At 42.7% G+C, this 21,906-nt stretch overlaps 1 protein-coding gene across 1 annotated transcript in view; it reads left to right on the top strand.

Annotated features, from left to right (window-relative positions):
• Positions 1-21,906, top strand: part of KCNT2 (potassium sodium-activated channel subfamily T member 2) — a 1,660,679-nt gene that overhangs the window by 175,198 nt on the left and 1,463,575 nt on the right. The window contains exons 7-8 of the mRNA XM_078650345.1: positions 5,605-5,615; positions 17,144-17,192. Of these exons, the coding sequence (XP_078506471.1) occupies positions 5,605-5,615; positions 17,144-17,192 (60 nt within the window). The remainder of the gene's footprint in view (positions 1-5,604; positions 5,616-17,143; positions 17,193-21,906) is intronic.

Consider the following 21,906-nt stretch of genomic DNA (forward strand, 5'->3'; position numbering starts at 1 on the left):
ATGGCAGCAGCCTCCCCCGTGGTGGCAGGACTCTGGGGAAACCTGCAGCTACTTGTTAAGGAGCAATTCGAGCACCCCAAATCTAAGCTCATTCTACTGATGCTTCCCCCGCCTCTCCGACCACCACTGGCCCAGGATCCACTTATACCCAGAGCTTACATCATCGCTGAGGGAGCCAAAATGATAGTGATGGTAACAGGGTACTCCCCACCGTCAATCATACATACGTAAGTTGAAGCAGCCACAGACATCCCTTATCAATAGTATTTTTATATACCCCTGATTATAGGCTCCACATATGCTTGTTTCTTATACCACCAACAGTTAATAAAGCTCTGGTGTAAGTTAGGAGTGAGGAACCAGTTCCTGTGATCATCCCCTAGTTGGCTGCCATCTTTTACCATTCAAATTAATTCAGTGCAAGGTGACCTTCAAGTGCATGCCAAGTACCACATATATTGTCACCAAATATTTGTAACAGACTATGCAAATGCTGAAACAGTTCAACAACTTTTGAGATCAAGGCCTGTCCTTCTCCTTTGTGCTCCTGTGAAACAAATCCCAGCTATCACTACTCAAGATTACACAGCTCATCTACATATTGTCATGTCAATGAGACATTGTGACCACATTGACAATGGGTTCAGCACTCTATGCCTCCACTAACTCTCACATCAAGAGATATTAAGTAGCTAGGAAATGGGCTGGGACAGAAATAAAGACGAGAAGGAAAGCGGTAGACCTTGCAGGGGACTAGCTCCTGCATCAGTAAAACACATGTACTTGACCAGGCTCAACAGAAATAAAAAAGCCCAACCAGAGCCGGTCCTCATTTATGGGATTTTTGACGCAAAACAGAGCAGAAAGGCACCTTGCTGCGCTTCCCTATGCCAAATCGAAAGGGCACCCTCCTGCACTAAAACAGTACTAAGAGGTGTTTTCCTCTTTCAATGTCTGCTGCGGAATGCAGCACACATAGAAAGAAGGGAAAACGAGGAGAAATTAGCTAATTTCTTGTCGTAACTTGTCACCTCGGGAGATCTACTGATTTGGCGCTTCCTCAGGTTTACATAATTTTGTAAATCTGGGGAAGCGTCAAGATCCCTGGGTGTTTCGTGGTAAAACGCACCGCATCACCCATGGAACACCTCCCAGGTGCAGAGTAAGGCAACGGGGTGATTTGCGCTGCATTGTCTTACTCAAAATTAATGACGCCACTCAAAACTCACAGGGTGGCTTTGCGTGGCTTCATAAATCGGCTTGAGAGCCCGGCATCATGCATGTACCACTTTACGTAGTGCAAAAGTACCTGACGCAATGGCTCTCCTAAATAAGCCATGCAGTGTCCCGAGCATCCTTTCCACTCGCTGCTATGCCCAGAAGACACCTCTCTTTAAAGCAAACACATAGCATCATCCATTAGCAGAATCATATCTTCTAACTAAACCAGATAAAGTGGGTACTAGATACTGTGAAAAGAAAGCTACGTTTAAAAATCTCAAAATTATTAAATCTCAAAAGTTATCCAAGCCCTATAGTAACAATGCATAACTTAGCTACTCCATCTTGGTACATGGGGTGCAGTTTCCGTTTGCCATTATGTGAATTACTAATTTTCTCCTCTCCAGTAGAATCTATTTTCACACGTTTGCTTTAAATTGTTGGTCCATCCTTGGCAAAGCACAGAAAAAGATGCACTCATTTCAAACCTGAGAACTAAAAATAAACTGAGGAGGGTTAATTCTTTAGAAAATCATGAAGTTATTGTTGTCTCAGAAATGGCGTAATGAGTTGTTCTATACTGTATATTCCTGAGACTGCGGGGTATGAATGGAATTCTAGATAATGCTGCAAACGTCATCAGCATGACCTTTTCGAGCATTGAAACTCATTAACTTGCTAGACATAACAAAGTTCTGCCAAGATTAGAAGAAGCGTTTTCATTCCACCGCAATTAAAAAGATAACATACTCCACAAAGCACTTAAAATGGCTCAACAAGACCGGAAGGCGTTCATTCTGTCATGGGCAGCAGAACTTATAAATGGCGCATGTGTTTAAGAAGAGTACTACCTGTATTAAATGGCTTACCTTTGAAAGACATAGCCTGTTTCCGGCAGTGCTGCTGCAGTTACTCCTTCTGTGAATGTGCCACAAATGTCTTTCATCAGTATGACCTCTGTGAATTCTATGCCATACAAATTGAAAACCAGAACAAGAAGGCACTGTCAGTGACAGGCACAGATTAGTTGCAAAAGGCTGCTTTAATGTGAAAGATCTGAAGAGAAAAAACTTTACCAGCACCTGGCTCATTCCTTTACACAAATACCCAATAAGCATAGGAGGAACCCCATTTTGGGTAGCTGTGCGCTTTATAAGATTATAAAATAATATATAATACCCCGTGTCATGTCGTCATGCTTGACCTCTGTGGACAGACAGAGCAGGCATACAGGAAGGGAAGGAAGCAGGAAACAGGAACCGGAATGGGAAGGGTAGTCTGTAAGCCAGTTGAAGGCTGGCAGGGAATAAAGAAAGGTGCACTTACGCTAGCTCCGGCTCCAGAGTCTCATTGCAAGGGCGGGCGCGACAATGGCGACGAAGGTGGGATGCCTACACTCCCACAACTAAAGACGCGCCGCCCAGCCGCACACGCCGGCCCGACCAGCGAGTCTGCAGTCCATCCCACCGGCAGCGCGGGAGAAGCGCGAAACGAAGACCGGCATCGGGAGCTGCCAAAAGCAGGCACGGAAAGGATACAGCACCGCTTGCCCTGGAACAGCGGCGCAGATAAGAAGCTCGTGCCCCGATTGTACAAACAACCACGAGGGAGCCTCAGACACCGAGCTGCGCTACAGTAGGCGGGAAAGAGAGCCGCCCACCCGCGAAGACGCGAAGGAGCCCATCAAAGCAGGGTGAGTCCCGCTCCCACAACCAAAGAGAGAGAGGGTGACTGTGGCAGCCGATCAGAGTGAATGCACGCAAATGCCTAGAGAGCAGCCAAGGCCCGAAAATACAGCGTCCCACACGGCGGCCATCTTGAGGTCAGGCGCTGGCCATTGGATAACCCACGATCTGCACACGGCGGCCATCTTGAAGTCAGGCGCCTTCCACCACAACTCATAAACTGGAGCACAAAAGAGCGGGAAAAGCTCCCATTCAGCCACATCAAGTCCCCAGCAATAAAATAAACACTCGCAGTCAGCCACTGAGGCCTCCAAATGTCTGATACTGAACTCGTCAGCACTTCTGGAGGAAACATTACAGCAGGCCCAGCAACACAAGCTAACACAGCCATGATGCCTCACACGCCCATGGGGGCCTCATTCCTGCGACAACCAGAGCCGCTGGTGCTGACGTCTGGCAATAGTATGGGGCCCGCGTGGAAAAGCTGGAGTGAAGACTTTGAGGACTACATGGCTGGGTCATTGGTACAGGATCCCAAGCAGAAGCTTGTTGCTTTAAGAAACCTAATAGGTAGAGAAATAGCACAGATCATCAAAGAACTGCCAAATGCGGCAACTGCGACATATGAGGAGACAAAAGCTGCCCTCGACAGTCGATTCCTCCCCAAGCGCAATGTAGATTATGAACGGTACACGTTCAACTTGGCCTCCCAGGAAAAGGAAGAGTGCATGAGTGACTTCATCATGCGTATCAAACGGATGGCACGTCACTGCGAGTTCGACAACTTCAAGACAGAAGACGCACTGCGACTCCGTATTATTGATGTGAATCCCTACGCCGGCGGCTCCTGAAGAAACAATACAAACTAGAAGAAATTGAGGAACTCACGAGAATTAACGACCAGGCAGAGGAACACGCCAAACGGATGGAAACTCACAAGTCCGACTGGAAAGAACATGCTCTCCAGATGCAGGCACGCAAAGTCACCAGAAGCCCCCACAGATCAAGCAAGCCGACCCACACTTCTCGAAGAGTGCCCTCAAGAAGAGTATCGCGACACCACAAGTCTGTCAAATCGACACCCGCATCGACACCCGCATGCTATAGATGTGGACAAGATTACCCACACTCAGGACAGTGTCCAGCGATCGGCCAGCGATGCCACCGCTGTGGAAGGGACAACCACTTTGAGATAGCATGTCAGGCCAAACAGTCAATGCGCAAGTCACCGTCCTCTCGATACGGCACACGACACCATGCACGTGCTATCAAAGGGAGAGAAGGACGTTCATCCAGCTCGTCAAAATCCAGCGATCATTCAACAAGCTCGTACCGATCACGAGGCCGATCCACGAGCGCCCATCGCCCCAGACATCAAACAAGAGATCATCGGTCACGTAGACCCACATCCAGTGACTCATCATCGGAAGTCAGTGACGAGTATATCTGCATGGTGTCGGATCCCGACCGTCTGAAACGATACCCGAAATTAGACATCATGATAGGAGACCACCCGGCAAAGTTCGTCCTGGACTCAGGAGCGTCACTGAATTACATCTGCGCACTTGAATACTACAACATGAAGCAGCGACCCAAACTGGAGCCAGCAGCAGTCCGCATATTTACGTGGATGTCACGAAAGCCCCTGCCGTGCCTGGGTCGGTGTCACACAACTCTTGCATTCAAAGACAGAAAAATCCCGGCCTACATTCACGTAGTAGAAGGACCTGATGTAGCTGACTGTCTGCTCAGCTTACCGACAGCAGAAAGACTCAAATTGGTAGAACTCCTCTACATGACTGAGGATGCCCCCGACATTGTAGCAAAATTCCTGAACCTCTTCAAGGGCCTGGGGAAACTGAACCACTTTAAGGTGAAACTGCACATTGACGAAAGTGTGACACCCATCGCCCAACACCACAGGAAGGTGCCCTTCCACTTACAACAAGCCGTCGACGATGAGCTCCAGGACCTCCTACAAACGGACATCATTGAGCGCACGTCAGGACCCACACCATGGGTATCACCGGTCGTGGTAGTCCCCAAGAAGGGGCAGGACAACAAGGTCAGGCTATGTGTGGACATGCGCGCACCTAACACCGCCATCGAGCGTGAACATCACCCGGGCCCCCACATAAGTGACATGATCACAAGACTAAATGGCGCCACCGTGTTCTCCAAACTCGACCTTAACAAAGGTTATCATCAACTGGAGCTTCACGACAAGTCAAGATACATCACGACATTCACCACGCATCAAGGCCTTTTTCGCTACAAGCGTCTGAACTTTGGCATCTCGTCCGCTGCCGAAATTTTCCAGGAAGCCATCTGGCGAGTTATACAAGGCATTCCCAACGCCTTCAATTACAGTGACGACTTGTTAGTCTTTGGGAAAGACCAAACGGAACACGACACTGCCCTGGACAGAGTCTGCCATGCTCTGCTGGATGCCAACCTGACGCTCAACGCCACCAAATGTGAATTTCACAAAGACAACCTAAAATTCTATGGACACATTTTCTCCAGGGAGGGAATGAAGCCTGACCCGGAGAAGGTAGCCGCACTCGCCGACACCCCAACACCCAGAGACATGAGTGATCTCCGCTCATTCCTTGGAATGGCGAGCTACTGCGCTCGCTACATCCGCGACTACGCTACAATCAGTTACCCGCTACGAGAACTCACACGTCAGGGCCAGCCCTTTGAATGGTCCACTGCATGCGAACTGGCATTCGTTGAGATCAAACAGGCTGTCGGCTCAGCCATCAATCTTGCCTACTTCGACACAAAAAAACGAACTGAGATCACAGTCAACGCCAGCCCGGTGGGTCTGGGCGCTATCCTGGCCCAATACCGTGAGGACTCTGACCAGCGCCACATCATTGCATATGCGAGCCGCAGCCTCACGGACACGGAAAAGGCGTACTCACAACCGGAGAAGGAAAGCCTGGCCGTGGTATGGGCGTGCGAACACTTCCACCTGTTCGTGTATGGCAAGCATTTTACAATCGTCACGGACCACCAGGCACTTATCACAATATTCGGCAACCCCAACGCCAAGATGCCGCCACGCATCGAACGATGGGGTCTACGTCTCCAGGACTATATATACACCATCGTCCACAAGCCAGGCAAAGCTGACAATCCAGCTGATTACATGTCTCGCCATCCACTGAGTGCCACAACAGTCACCCACTCCCTGGCCGAGGACTACATCCATTTTGTCATTGACGCAGCCTGCCCCCCTACAGTTCCTATGGAAGCCATTCAAGAAGCATCGGCGCATGACCCGCTCGTGCAAGCTGTCATGACCCGCATCCGCACGAACTCATGGCGCCACTTGAAAACAACGCCTCAATACTCGGAACAACACCTCCGCGAACTCACTGCCTTCCAACATGTCCAAGACGAACTCTCCATCAGTGACAACGGACTACTCCTGAGAGGGGGGAGGATTGTAATACCGCACAAGTTACGCCAAGGGGTCATCAACCTGGCCCACGAAGGACATAGAGGTGTAAACGCTACGAAAAAGACCTTACGAGAACGCGTCTGGTTCCCCACGCTAGACCAGATGGTGGAATCCAATTTAAAAGACTGCATGACATGCCAGCTGGTAAGCCGAGAGGAACCACATGCCCCGCTCCAAATTTCCGAACTGCCAGACGGGGTGTGGCAGCAGGTCGCAGTCGACTTCTTTGGACCACTGAAATCAGGACAATACATCATAGTCGTCACGGACGAGTATTCACGATTCCCATTTGCACACCTGGTGTCATCTACCAGAGCAACAGCGGTCATTCCAATACTGGACGAGATCTTCGCAGCCTGGGGCATTCCCCTACGGGTCAAATCCGATAATGGTCCCCCATTCAATGGCCGCGAGTTCACAGACTTCGCGGCACATCTCAATTTTAAACACCAAAAAATCACACCACTATGGCCACAAGCCAACGGCATGGTGGAACGATTTATGGGGACACTCAAAAAGGCGACCCAGCAAGCTGAGTCAACACACTGAGACATCCAGCAGACCCTGAATGAAGTATTGAGGGCATACCGCACCACTCCACACAACACCACAAATCAGTGCCCGGCCACTGTGATGTTAGGCAGGGCGCCCCGCACTCGACTGCCCATGATGAGCCACTCATCTCAACCACGGACCATCAACATTGATCACAACACCCTAGTTGAGATTGATCATGAGAATAAACGCAGTATGAAGATATATGCTGATCGGCGCAGGCGCGCCAAAGACAGCGCCATCCAGGAAGGAGACTGGGTACTTGTCCGTGGCGATCGGCGAACAAAAGCAGACAGCCGATATCTGGACCATCCTCTCCAAGTTAGCAAACGGAAAGGTACCATGATCACGGCGAAGGCTGACCACAAGCAGATAACAAGAAATATATCACACTTCAAGAAATGCAATCCCCGAAATCATCGCGGAGCCTCCTCCAGCCAAACCTCGAGTGACTCATCAACCCACGGTGACAGTGGTGACCAGAACCATCGCAGCCCCACGAGAATCTCCAGCGACCCAAACCATCATGTCCAACCACCAGAACGAGAGAGCCGTCCGAAACGCCAGATAAGAAAACCCCGGCGACTCGTTGAGGAGATATGAGAGACGGTGAGACTTTGTACAAAAGGGGGAGATGTCATGTCGTCATGCCTGACCTCTGTGGACAGACAGAGCAGGCATACAAGAAGGGGAGGAAGCAGGAAACAGGAACCGGAATGGGAAGGGTAGTCTGTAAGCCAGTTGAAGGCTGGCAGGGAATAAAGAAAGGTGCACTTATGCTAGCTCCGGCTCCAGAGTCTCATTGCAAGGGCGGGCGCGACACCCCGTAATATAATTACTATTTTGGCCTAACTCTCCACGAGCCTCCTTTTCACTAACTAGTCAAACTATTCGGGGTCGTCAAACTATCTGGGATCGCTCGAGCCTCCCCTTCAAAGCCCATACTCATCTTAGCTCACGCTCACCTCACCAGGATATTCACACCCTCTTTTCCCCTGCCAGGTCCTTCCAATCCTACTTCCTTATCTTAAAGTCGTCAGCCATCTTGATCTACTGGTCTTGCTTCCCTTTTTTAAGGCTTTCGTGCAATCTTTCAGAACCTACGGTCTGAATGTCATAGCCACGAATATCTGCATCTAAACAATTCCAAAGCTTGTGCTCCTTTTCTATCCAAAGCATCCATAACATCTTGTATTGGCAACAGTCCTGCTTTCAGGTAAACCACTTCTAAGATAAACTTTTGCTTTCCCTAACAATTCTTCCCCTGCTACTGTATCCTTCCAATTGCTGAAAATAAAATTCATAAAAGGAGTATTTACAGGTATACTGAATTCCGTCGGACTCGTGGTCAAGCCACCGCCAGTATTTACACTTTGCACGAGTCAGTACATATGCTTCAACTTCTAAAAACATCTCCAAAAATCCCAAGTAATCAACCTACTTGTGGTATTAGCAGCCTTCAGCTACGTGCTCCCATCCGCACTTTTTGGTCCATTGTAGGAGCAAAGCAACCAGAATCAACAAAGGGTAAATGGTTAACGGTTCATCGCTAAACAACTTCATCAACCTCGAACATGGGCTCCTCAGTACATAAAAAATGTAATGTTTTTATTTTTAAAGTTACCCATGTTTGAGTTGACACTATTTTAATCGATGGTGCTACCACATAGACAGGATAAATCAGGCACAGTAAACAGGCCGGGGCACCAAAATAAAAAGTGGCTTCTGTTAGTTAATCAAATAGCTAGCAAAGTGGCCCAAGATTACAATTTGGGACAGTTTTGATGTACTTGCAAAGACGTTTCAGTGTTTTATGAGGTATAGAAGGCTGCATAAATCTGAGCGTACTGCAGGCAATGTTTGTTTTAATAACATGGAAATTAACAGGAAACATCGACCCAACGGACTATAGAATATGCCCACAAACAGCCCAAAAACCAACTCACACACTGAACTGACAGACCAGCCCTTCAGTCACTGCCTGAATGCCCTATTGGCAGGGCTTTAAGTGAGATGAAAAAATGGGGGTGTCTCTCAAAGGGCTGTGGCCAATGTAATTAAGGTCGTGGCTTAAAAACACATACGCTAAAAATCTGTGCTTAGCATAGTGTGCCGCCCAACTGGTATTTTGCTGTTTCTGTCTTTGCATCCAGATATATGATACAACAAGTGACAACATATTTCAACAAGTCAGGACTATTGGCTTTGTCAATGGTTGTTTGTTGCATAAGATAATTAAGCAGCAACTACGGCATGTATATAATATTGAAAAAGCTTCCACTTAAAGCCCTGGTGACACCACGACAAGGTTGCTGCACCTGAGTTTCAAAAAGAGAAGGGTAATCCAGAGAGAAAATGACTCCTTTTAAAGGATTTCCCTTTCCCTATAACGCTCGAAAAAAACGGACCGCCTGTTCCGAGGCACAAAACAGATCTTGATAGAGGCCCGTTTCAAGGCCCCTTTTAAAAAACAACCGGTACTCAGACCCGGTGAGACCGGCCCACTTAAAGCCCTGCCTATAGGCCAGTTCATCCTGCGAAGGCCACTGTTTGTGAAACTAAAATGGTTTCTGAAACGAGAAAAAAATGTTTTGTAAGCCTAATAACTGCAGAAAGTAATGATAATATGTTAATCATTTGCTTATCTGCATCCTTGGCCCTGCTACTAAGTCATCATAGTACTCCTTCTACCATGACATGCTAACAAACACTTTCACTTCTGGAACCCTCAGAATGGAATTTGATTCCAGCATGAAGCTGACAAATTTCACTCCTGTCAACATTCCTTTATCCAAGTTCCATCTACCAAATATCAGGAAAAATCACCATTCCCTTTTCTTTCATTCTGCCAAATGCCTGATTAATATGCCAGTTAAAAGTAATCTTCAAAACTGCAGCATCTGTCTACACTCTAGACTATATTCTTTAACTTCCTTTTGTTAAGTTTGATTTAGGCCTGACCTATACCATAATATAGGCAGCTTGTCTTACATACTCTGTGCATTCTACTGCCTTTATTAAGTTCTCAGTTCTCATAATTTTTCTTCACAAAATTATTGTATTTTTTCTCATTGAGAGTTAACAATGTATGTCATTTTGTAAATGTATTTACTTTGAATTTAAACAATAGTTTTTAATTAATTATATTCATTAAATTTCACGTTATATTTTAGAAATGAAAATGCATAGTACCCCTAATTTTCCTTATTTATGTCATGTGGTTTAATTCTAATTGTGTAACTGTAAAGAGCAATAATTTCCCCCAATCTGGTTACGTTTGTAGTGGGAATACCAAATCTGACCCCCCAATAAAATACATAAAAATCCGCACTTTCGCCCATGTGGTTGATATTGGAGTTGGAGTTGTAAACATGAACCCCACCAAAGTCCAGCACTTTCCCTAATGTGGTTTGGAGCTGGAATAGTGATTCTAAAGCCCAGAAAGTCCAACACAATGTGTTTACATTTGGAGTCAGAATAGTAGATCTGATCCACCCCTTTACTCCAAACTCCAAGACGTCCCCAATATGGTTAAGTTTGGAATGTAAATAGTATATCTGCCACCTCAAGTCCAAAACTTTCCCCAGTAAAGTTAAATTTGCAGCTGGAATAGCAAAGTTGAACCCGCCAAAGTCCAATACTTTCCCCAATGTGGTTAAGTTTGGAATTGATGTAGTAAATCTGAACTTCCCACCCCCACATTTTTATCACTACCTCACTAAAGTCCAGCACTTTCCCCAATGTAATTATGTTTGGGGATGGAATAGTCAATCTGCACCCCACAAAGGTCAATGCTTTCCCCAATGTGGTTACATTTTGAGTTAAAATTGTAAATCTTAACCATATCTCAACCACAATCTTCAACACGTTCCCCAATTTGGTTAAGTTTGGAATGGGAATAGAAAATCTGCCCCCTCCCCATCAAGCCTAACACGTTTCCCGGTATGGTTAAGTTTGGAGCTGGAATAGCTAAGCTGAAACTCTGAAGTCCAACACTTTCCCTAGCGTAGTTAAGTTTGGAGTTGATTTAGTAAATCTGTCCCCCTCCCCCAAACCCAAAGTCCAACACTTGAACCCAACAATGTCAAACACTTTCCACTATGTGGTTACGTTTGGAGTTGTAATAGTGAATCTTCCCAAATTAAGTTACATGTGGAGTTGGAATAATATATCTGACCAACCCCTCCCCATCCAAATATTTCTGACTCCTAATTCTGTAATATTAAGAGGGTCGTTATGTTCCCTCAAGCTTTCAGCCGTTTCAATGTTAGTTGTAGCCCTGTAATAGCATGAATTTGAATAACATTTGTTGTATTTTCTCCCTGATGGTGATCTTCTTTCAATAAGTACATCTTCTATAATTTAATAATAGCTTCTCTTTTGGGGATTTGATTTATTTTGCCATTTTTTTACATTTTACATGTGGGTTCTTGAGTATAGAAAATATGTATTGCATTCTTTTAAAACAATACATGATATATTTATTTTGCATTGCAGGTGCAGATTTTTGCTTTGCAGTTCTGTTTGGTGTTGATTTCTGAACAATTTTTTTGTTCAGTCTTATGAGAAGAATACATGTATTAGTTGTGTCTATCTATTTTTTAAATGTAAAATATAATGACAGATTTTTTGCTACTTAATTTAAAAAAAATGTTAATGTTTACTTGTTTTGTAAAGTGCAGACTATCACCTAACGTGGGTATATTGGTGCTAAAAACACATCAACAAACTTGTTTCTAACTGCGACTATCTGTAGCTAGCACGCAGTCTCTGGAAATAGTCAAGTCTTTAGTTCCTTCCTAAACTTCAAATTAAAGTTTTTAATTTTTAATTACATCTGGCTGATCATTTATTTTGGACATCAATAACAGAGAAATACCTCCCTACATGATACGCTACACTGAATCACACAAGTTATGCATATCTCTAGTGTTCATTGCAAATTCAAACTGTCAAAAATAACCCCTTTCACAGACCTAAACATTGTTTTAAATATTGATAAATCACCCCTAAATAGACCTTATAGCCAATAAAAGCAGGGTGCATGGTATTTAAAAGTAGGTCATGTAAAGATTTCTTGTTAAACATGCCCTTAAAGTGAAATTGCCCTCAAAGCTATTTTCCACGTAGCATTTTTGGCTGTTTCGTCGGAATGCATTGATATACAGTAGTACGTTCAATAAATGTTATGTTTGCCTAAGAAACATCTAGAGAAACATTCCAAGAATACGAACACAGTAATGCCTTCCTTTGTCTGTTCTTCGACTCCACTATACCTTCTAAAATCTGCATTAGCTTCTCGTTGTATACATGCACGTATTCCTTTATCCCCATGAGAAGCTCTCATAATCTTTGGCCAATTCATTTTATTTACCAGAACGTTCAGATTCTACTGCATATTCACTTCCTTGTACTTTTCCATTACACTAGTAGCTGGACCATTTGAGAAAGAACTCACTGATGCTCCTCCGTCATTAATATTACAGTCACTTTGCACTCAGCCCACAAATCATTTGGGATAATAATTTCAGAAAACTTTTGAAGTCTCCTTGGAGCAACATGAAATTGTCACTAATCTCTCCACCTCTGTATACCACGTACCTGGATTCTCCTTAAGCTTTGGAAAGTTTGTTGTAATTGTAAGGAGATCAGATCCCTGCTCTGAAAATTCACAGAATCACCATGCGCTTCTTGCAAAGTAAATCCAGCCACAATCATTCCCATTAAAGGCTCACTCGTACTCTGTTTTGCTTCTTTTTTTACTTCAATATTTTTCTTCTTTGCTTCTAAAATAAAGATTAACCAATCACAGCGTGACCTACAACAGCAACCAATCAATCTCATCAGAGCACACTGTGACCATTCATTTATCATAAGCTGAGGTATTATGAATCAACACTATACTCCAAATCAACGAACAATCAATAAACGAATTCAAAACAAAACTTCTTATCTACTTTACCTAAATGAGGAAAAGGAACATATAAATGAAATATCACAAGAGAAAAGAATAATACCGCAAGATTTTTATCAATCACACTAAGGTAAGTCTTGGACTATCTGCAACCCACCCTTTAATCAGTTAGTGTATGGCTGTGCATCTAAAAAATAAAAAAACAATCTAAGTTAGAACACATTCAATACAAACCTTTAGCACTTCAAGATAGTTCCCAAGTTGTGTGTTAATGTGGTGTTTTCCACTACACACTCCTTTCTAACAGACAAGTTCAACAACATGAATGTATCTTGAAATCTTAGATGCCTTCAAATCAGCGTATCAAAGCAAAGTAAACCACAACATAAAACAATATAAATTCAATAATTTCTTCAATGCATTTGACGACAATACTTGGGCTGACACAATAATGAGCACTAGCAAATCAACTCACACATATGACACAATCATCAACATTACAATAAATAAACCTCCAATCAACTCGTAAATCAAAATCGCAAAGCCAAAAAGTTTGCACATGCCCAATTCTTGATACCACAAAAATCCATATACATCAAACTAGAAGTACCACAACGTAATGATTTGCCCTATTGATACTCATGCTACTTTGGTCTGGAACAGTTTAGGAACACACAAACATTGAAAATAATACAATCTGGGCAGACCTTAGGAACCAGGAGTGTAGACAGAGTTCAAGAAGAGGGAAAAGGTTAACTCTATAACTTATTCAATCTCTAATCTCCATTGCCCACATTCTCCACCAAAAGTGTTAACACTATCTCATCTATCAATCAAAGATAAAGCCCCTACACAGGATCAGGATGGTGTTGTCCTCAAGAGTAATATCAGGCAATGTGTCCCTCAGGAGATTAGATAGACTACAAATAAATCAGCATTGTGATTTAAATGATCATTAGGACTCAAGAAAACTCAAGGCTTGTAAAAGTTCGTAATAAGGAAGGGTTATTAAATATGTAAAGTGCAATAGAGAAGCCAAAAATAAGATTAGTCAAAATGCATGATAGTATAGGGAATTAGCATAAGGCTTAGTCAAATGTAATAAGATTCTGACATGAAGTCAAGTCTCAGAGTAAAAATATTCTAAGTCTAAGTTTCCTCTGTGGAAATCTACCTGTCCTTTTTAAGCATACAGCAACTTTCTTACAGAAATCAAAAGACTGTCTGACACCTCCCTCTCCTGTTGAGATATTGCAGCCTAATGAAAAATTCTTAAGAGCCTCCTCTCACTATATTCACTACATTCTCCTCTACAGCTGCTGGATCCTGCTTTGTTGCCAGAGATGTATGAGAAGATGACCTGTGTTGCGAGGGGGCCATTGCAGCTTTGTAGCAATATTCCTGGATGTAATACATTTCACTGCTGTAAATTTTGGCCAGCATTTGCACAAACGTTCAAATGAAAAAAGGTTTCTCTATATAATGTATGCAAAAGTAAGCCTTCACATCGTCGCTGTGATCTATAAATTCTAGGCCGAGTGGCTTGGCCAGTGGGTATAATGACAGTGGGGGAATTGTAAGAACCTGTTGCCTCAAGCTATGATAGCATAGAAAAAGTGGCAGTTATGTTAGATGTTCAGGAGAACATGTAAGCCTGGGTTATAGAAGTGCTACTGTTTACAAACGTTGTAATGTGAGCGAAACAAGAAACAAAGGGGGGGGGAGGGAGAAGGAAAGAAAGAGAGCAGAGAACAAGAGGCATGTTGTTACTCCACAGTTTGAACCACAAAGTTGTTTTTTAATTGAAGGCATTATTCTGCGTCTAAGATGTAAAATTGCAGTTTGCCTAGCATGCTATATTTTTTTCACATTATATATTATGCATTCATTTTTCAAATCTGCATACAGAATAATTCTTGCATCTCAGTTGGAAAATTACCAAGTGAATGATTAAGATGTGGATGCTAATGAAATCCTGCAATGTCTGGTGAAATTTGAATTTAGGCACAAATCTACTAGTTGTATAACCCCCTCCATACCATTAATGAAGTTCTGCATATGGAGTGTGCAGGGTTTAGCTCCTTCTCCAGAAATCACAAGTTTTTTCTGTTTGCACCCAACTCAAAATTAGATTGCAAGAATAAAAAGCAGAAGAGGATTAGTGATCCGATCATGCTTATTTGTACCCCTTACCATATCATAAAAGTGGGCTTCAAAATACCTCACTGTAGTGTGACCAGATGAATGAATCCTACCTTGAAGTCTTGTCCTTCCATGTGGTGGCAATTATCATTGTTGCCTTAAAACAACCTCAGTGCATTTTACAGGGAGAAGGAAATTCCACATATTGTGCATGATAACTTATGGATTTTGGTTCTGTACAACTATAAACTGATGCAGTGTTTCTACTGGAGCCACTTACTGCTCCTAACTTCATAGGACATGTTCGGAGCTAATCACAAAGATTCCTTATACTTAGGAGTAAGGTACACATGTACTTTTGCTATTACTCTTTTGAGTAACATTACCACTTTTAGCAATACACCCTTTACGAGTGTAAAGTTTACTCAATTGTGCAGGCTTACATGTCTGCAGCCCGTGAAATAGGGGCCGTGCCAAACCTATGAATGTAAGATATTACTCCCAAAAAGAATCAGTAGTGTGTCCAGCACCGCACATGGGCAAACACTGATACTGCAATACCCTTGCTCGAAAGTGAAGGAGGCAGGGACTTAAAATAGAAACCCATAGGAAATAATGGTAAATTAAATTAATGTATTTAAACTTTTTTAATTCCTTTAAAAATTGTAATGCAAAAAAGTAAACACAATTAAAAAATACTATTTTATGGCAAAAGCTTTAAATAACTTTTTACATTGAAAAATATATATGGCTACAAACAATATATTAAAATATTTTAAATGATATAAATATTACCAATTTTCATTACTTTGGACTCTTTAATGAACCTTGAAAACATAATCGTACATTAATATAAGTGAATGAATGAAATATTGAATTAAAACTTGATAGTGCTGGAGCAATTTCTTTATGTTGTCCTACATTTAAAATAAATATATAACATTAATTTACATTGATTTTTAATTTACATTACTATATAACACAAAATATTGCAAAAAATATTCAAGTTTAATAAACTTTTTGCACTTTTTCTTACAGTTTTTTCTTACAGCTTACCAAACAGAGCTTTCTGTCCCAATGGGGGATATCTTCCTACATATAGAGAAAAGTAAAAGGTTTATTAAACTTGGAAAAAAGTTGTAAAACATATTTTTTATGTTAAGTATTAATGTAAATTAATATTTCTTATTTATTTTGTGTAGAACAAAATAATAAAAAGGCAACAACAGAATCTATCTAATTTTAATTGAACGTAATTATTTTGAGTTTTTAAATAAATTGACATTATTTTGTTGACATTTACATGTAAAAATGTCCACCTGAAGTAGAAAAACCATTATTTTATATTATGGTTTAAAAATCAATAATAGTGATGTAAAGAATTAATTTAAAGTAATGTACTTATTTATTGTTGGACAACATTACAATATTTTGTTAATTCCATGTTATGTAAATGTTTTTTTGATATACCTTTCTAAATATTAAATTACATTTATTTTTATTTTGAACTTGTTTAAATAATTGCATTTAATTTAACATTACTACCTATAGGGTTTCCTATAGGATTTTGTTTTAAGTTGCTACCTCAATTATTTTCTATTAGACGTTGTTACAGTACTGGTGGTTAGTCATATGTGTTGCTGGACTTACTCAGCTCTGTGCTAGAGTACATTTACTACTATTCTTTTGACTGCAGTAACTTTGGAAGTGAAGTTTACGAATAGCAATGGGCTTACTCTTTTGTGGGAGGGTGCATGTCCCTACCTACCCTCCCTAGCCCTCCCTAAACTTTTTCTTACTCCTCAAAAAACTCCTGCTATTTATAAGTAAGTATGCCCTTTTTCCCAGACACTCCCTTGGTCGCTCTCACATTTACTACCAAACAGCTTTGCACCTGTAGGCTTGTAAGTTGTACTTTGTTAATCGGCCTTGTATTTTTCATTCATTAGAATACAGTAACATTAGTATATGTCTTTGCACCGATGTTCAGGGATGTGGAATGTTGTATAAAAGATATCATGTGTGTTCATTAAGCATGAGATCTGTATGAATTTATCATCATGCAGGCAAACACATGGCCATTAGTTTTTTTACTAGTGTCACAAACATTTTTAATAATCATTTAAACTTACAAATATTGCTTGCATTCAACAGGTCTCCCATCATATTTGTGAATAGAAGTTTACCTCTATGGGGATTACAGGTAATGTTCACTTGAATATTTGTATTGTGTATTTCAGTTGTCATGCATTTTACTCTACAGTGTGCATCTTCTACCATGGCCAGTGTTGTGTTTTTCTACAACTGTACAAAAGTTTGGGAACAACGGTAAATTAGTAAACTGTTGTGTAAAGGTCAGCTCCTGACTCTTCAGAAAAAGTGTCAATGAGGCACATCATATTTATAAAGTGGCTGGTAGGAAAAACATGTCACCTGCTACTTAGTGGTGAATGTTCTTTTGTCTCACTATACCCTTTATTTCTCAGTTCTTCACCTCTATGCAGTGGATCCACCAAAGAGGCGGCCACCTTCTTGGCAAACCTTTAGATTAGCAAACCTTCCCCCTAAGCCCCATCTTCCACAAGGAAGTGGCCGTGGAAGCCATTTCTTCCCACAATCCCACTTAGTTCTGTCTGTTCAGTGGGGCAATTCACTCAGTTTATCAATAATGGGTCAGGATGCTATTACAAAAGCATTGTTCTCAGTAAATGTCTTATGAAGCCAGCTGAATATAGAGGGCTTGTGGTCATGGCTATGGCTCGCAGGTCTTGGTCCATGGATATTTATGATAGGTGTAGCCATTCCCAACTTTTGTGTTAGTAGGCTTATTCACTGTTCACCTCCATCTCACAAAGTTGAATATCAGAATGCATGCAGCAATCTAAACATCGTGATTTGTTTGCAGTCAGAAAGGAGCTGCTTCACATTGACATAGCCAGTAGCAGTTGGTGAAGGCCTATAGTGATTTTAAAGAGCAGTGTGGATTTGAATTTTCATATAGTACATGTGTTGTAGCATTGTTTTGAGAACTTCCAGAATGCCATAATTGTTGTATGCAAGCTCACTATTAGCATGTGACTCGTATGAACACTGAAGTCTCCTCTGAAGTTGTATCTTAACCAGAGAGATTTCAGGCTAGCAGTAACTGGGAAAGAAGAGATAGCAATTCCCTTCTTTAGAATTGCTTTTTAACTTTTTCTGTGTTGCATGAAGCAGTTAAATCGCAGGAGCGCCGGATTGTAAAACACACTCTAGGAAAATGGGTTATTTGTTACGGAGGCTGTGAGTCCCCCAAGTATTAAGTCCAAAATCTTGTCAAGTCCAACTCACAAGGTTAATAAACTATATCAGAGCTCAGCGTCTAGTAGGTATGGCATTGAGCAGACAAGCATAACGTGATTAAAACATGTAAAGTATTTAGCTGTACCAAGACAATTAAAAAGTATAAAACACAACACAAATAAATCCCCAAATCATATTCTAATAGTAGAAAAAAATATAAAGCTGACACACAAACGTGATTTAGCATCCAATAAGGGAAACTGGAAACATTATATTCTAAAATGTAAGGGGAAAAAGCACTAAGTAAAGCAGTGTGCCAATCAGAAGTCACTGTTTGCGGTTGACAGGTACCTAGGGGCAGTTTCGGGCCAACCACAGAGGAGCAGAGGTCAAATATTCCAAAGGGGTCATTCCGCTCAAACATTTTACCTACTGACTTAGTTTCTGAGAAGGAGGTTGAAATCCTCCAGTATGAACACAGTTGGAGGCTGTATGTAACAAGTTCTCATAAGGTCAGGTAATAATTGGATGTGGTCCCACTGAAGCTGTTTATTTTAGCAGAAAAAGCCTTAAGCATGAAAACGTATGTTTTGCGCCAGCCAAAGTCCTCTCATTGGTCAGATACTTTTTGTGCTTTCCCAAAGCTTTTAACTTTTGGACTTTAGTCCTGATTTGTTTGGTGATGGGTAATCATCACAAACATGACGGATACTGTGCCTTCCTTATTTAGAAGTGCTTTACTATATAATCTTAGGATTTGGTTTGCGACAGAGTACCCATCTTCCAACCTGTAAATCAGGCCCAAAGTCTCATTTCTTGGAGCTCAAAATCCTCCAGCAGTGTAAGCCTAGAATCTGTATCTGATGAGGTCCATTCTATGTCAGAAACTGTTGCCACAAAGTATGACTGAGGCTCCAGTCAGAACTCTGGATCATATTTTCAGTTTTTCTGGAGCAGTTACTCTTAGCCTTTTCTAAGGCCCCCAGTATCTCAGGGACAGCACTTATGGTCAGGACTCAATTCAGCAGGGGTCACCAACAGTACTCAGTCTATGTCCTGGTGCCACTAGTTATGCAGTCACACTAGCAAAAGAGTCTCTTGCAGATTATTGTGTCCCTTTAGCCACATTGTAGATTTTTCAATTGACCCTTGGAGGCCACTTCTTAGTTGTGGGTTTAAGTGACAGCAGGGCCAGTCCCTATGGTCTCCACACAGGTCCCAGACAATTGGTCCAGTCCCCTTCTGATCTTCCACGGGTCTAGAGGAGTTTTGATAAGGTGGGGGTGAGGTGCAACTTACATGTGATTCACTGGCCTGTAGATGGGGAGCTCATGGAAACTCCATGACCAATGGGCACAAAAATCTGAGGGGCAACCCATCCCTTATATACAGCACAGTCTGTTTCACTCACTTAAAACTATATGACAGTGCCCTATTATGAGTTAAGTCTTACATGACAAAAACCTTATACCCTTGGAGGTGGCTGGTGTCCCATATAGGAGTGTGACTCTAGAAATGGGCTGGTCCCTCCTCCACAAACTGGTTATGGGACTAGCTCCCTGTTTAACTGAGGTCGTGCCTAGCTTCCTCCATTATCCCCTGGAATCAAAGGACCTCTCTTTCCTAGGTCTCCCTCTGCAGCTAACTATAAATGAGAAAAGAGCAGGCCTAACATTGATCCCTTTCAAGGTAATAACGGTCCTAAACCCGCATGAACTGTCCTTCCAGAGGTGAGAGGAGTCACATACCTCACACCCAGGTCTTCCTGGCAAAACATCTAAGCCATTGTTTCTGTTCTGGAATCAGATTTCACACCTTATCAAGGTGCACTTGTGGGCAGATGCTGGTAGGAAAATGCTAATTAATTGACTGGACTTTCAGACTGGTAAAGCCTATCTTTTTAAAAGTTACTTTTGCTGTATTTTATCAAAAAGCCAACTACACCATTGGATTGATGGTTTAATAAATATCAAAAATAGTGAATAAACCATTCCTGTAGCCTATTCCAAATTAAAGTTAGTAAAATAGTATTGTAATTGCTCTTTAGTTTTTCTCATGAAATTAGCTACAGCCCTTTACAGTGAAAATATATTTGGTGGCATTTGGTGGCTAGTCACTCTAGGAACATGCCAACCCAAGAGTTATACATATTCCACTTTGAAAGAGTAGGCACTCTAGGGATACATAGGGAAAACGTAAATAAAATGTAAAAAGTATGCATCCTTCCTTTACAAAAGAGGTATTTTGAAAGATTTGCCTGCAGGTTTAAAAGCAGCACCACTGTGAAATCATTGAAAATGGCACCTTGCACAGTGCGAGCTGTCTTTTACTGCCGCTCGAGTAGCGGCAGCTTTCTCAACGCGGACTGGTAGTTTCTCATCGAGAGCGGTCATGAGCATTTGCGACCACTCGCAATAGGAAACCAGACCTCCCGGCGTTGAGAATCTCACTGGGTGGTTTATTTTCCATGCTCGCGATCGGCAACTTGATGTTGCTGATCGGGAACAAGGAAAAAGTCTTGCCGGGATGTCATTCTGCTTGCTCGCGGCCCCCAACAGGACGTTGAGGACCGCGAGCAAGCAAAAAATGACCGCTGCACTACGCTACGCTACACTACGCTATACGTGTTTGCACTGTGCTATGTGCGGTTCGGATAGTGCGAAGTAGTGCAAACTTCGCAAATTACGTGAGCGTAGTGTAGTGCTTTGCACAGGGTTAGCTTCAAACCCGCAATTGCATGACAAAGCTCTGATCTGGGGAAACGCGAGTATACACATTGATGGTCAGACTCTGTCCTGGCCCCTGTGGAAGACGGCGGGTATCTATACCCTTGACCAGCTCCTGGAGGGTGGTAACCTCAAATCATTCTCTCAGCTACAGGTGGAATTTGGCATCCCCAAGTCGCAGTCTTGGATATTTATCCAGTTGCAGCAATGCCTGAGGAAGTGTCTCGGCCCACACCCATGGCACTTGCCGGCCTCACCAGTGGGAACATACCTGCACACATGGGGAAATCATAAAGGGGTGTCATCAGGTCTCTATGTGGTATTCATGTCCCGCCTGTTCTCCCAACCCCTGTCGACATGCCTCGCACAAGATGGCAGACGCGACTTTTAATCGACTATGTGTAGAAGGACTGGGCAGAGCTCCTAGAGGGATTGGGCCATGGTACCGGAGAGGCAAGACTGAACGTCTGCCTATTTTAGATTCTACATGACTGGAATTGGTCACCAACTAAAATACACAGTGCAGGCTTACTCCCACATGCCCTATGCTGTAGACCACGGGTACTCAAAGTGCGGCCCGGCAAGCCTTCCTTGGTGGCTCGCGGACCTTGCAGACATCATACCTGTGTTCTTGTTTTTTTTTAAGTGCCAGCAAACACCACTGGTTGCAACAGCGTGGACTCAGAGACTGCTATATGTGGGTACAGGCGATTCCAGCAATATTTAGAGTGGAGCTGCAGGGGCACTAAGAAGAGGTGAACAAAGCCTCATTAACATGTAAATGGTCTTTTAAAGACCTGTGAAGTACTGGGGTGCTGCTGTGTGTGTGCCTGGGAAGCTGTCTCAGCCCAGGCTGACACACACGCAGGGTGATGTGACAGAGGGTGACATAGGATAGCAGGGACTGAG

Source organism: Lissotriton helveticus, chromosome 1_1, assembly GCF_964261635.1.
Source record: "Lissotriton helveticus chromosome 1_1, aLisHel1.1, whole genome shotgun sequence".
NCBI classification, from domain to species: Eukaryota; Metazoa; Chordata; class Amphibia; order Caudata; family Salamandridae; genus Lissotriton; species Lissotriton helveticus.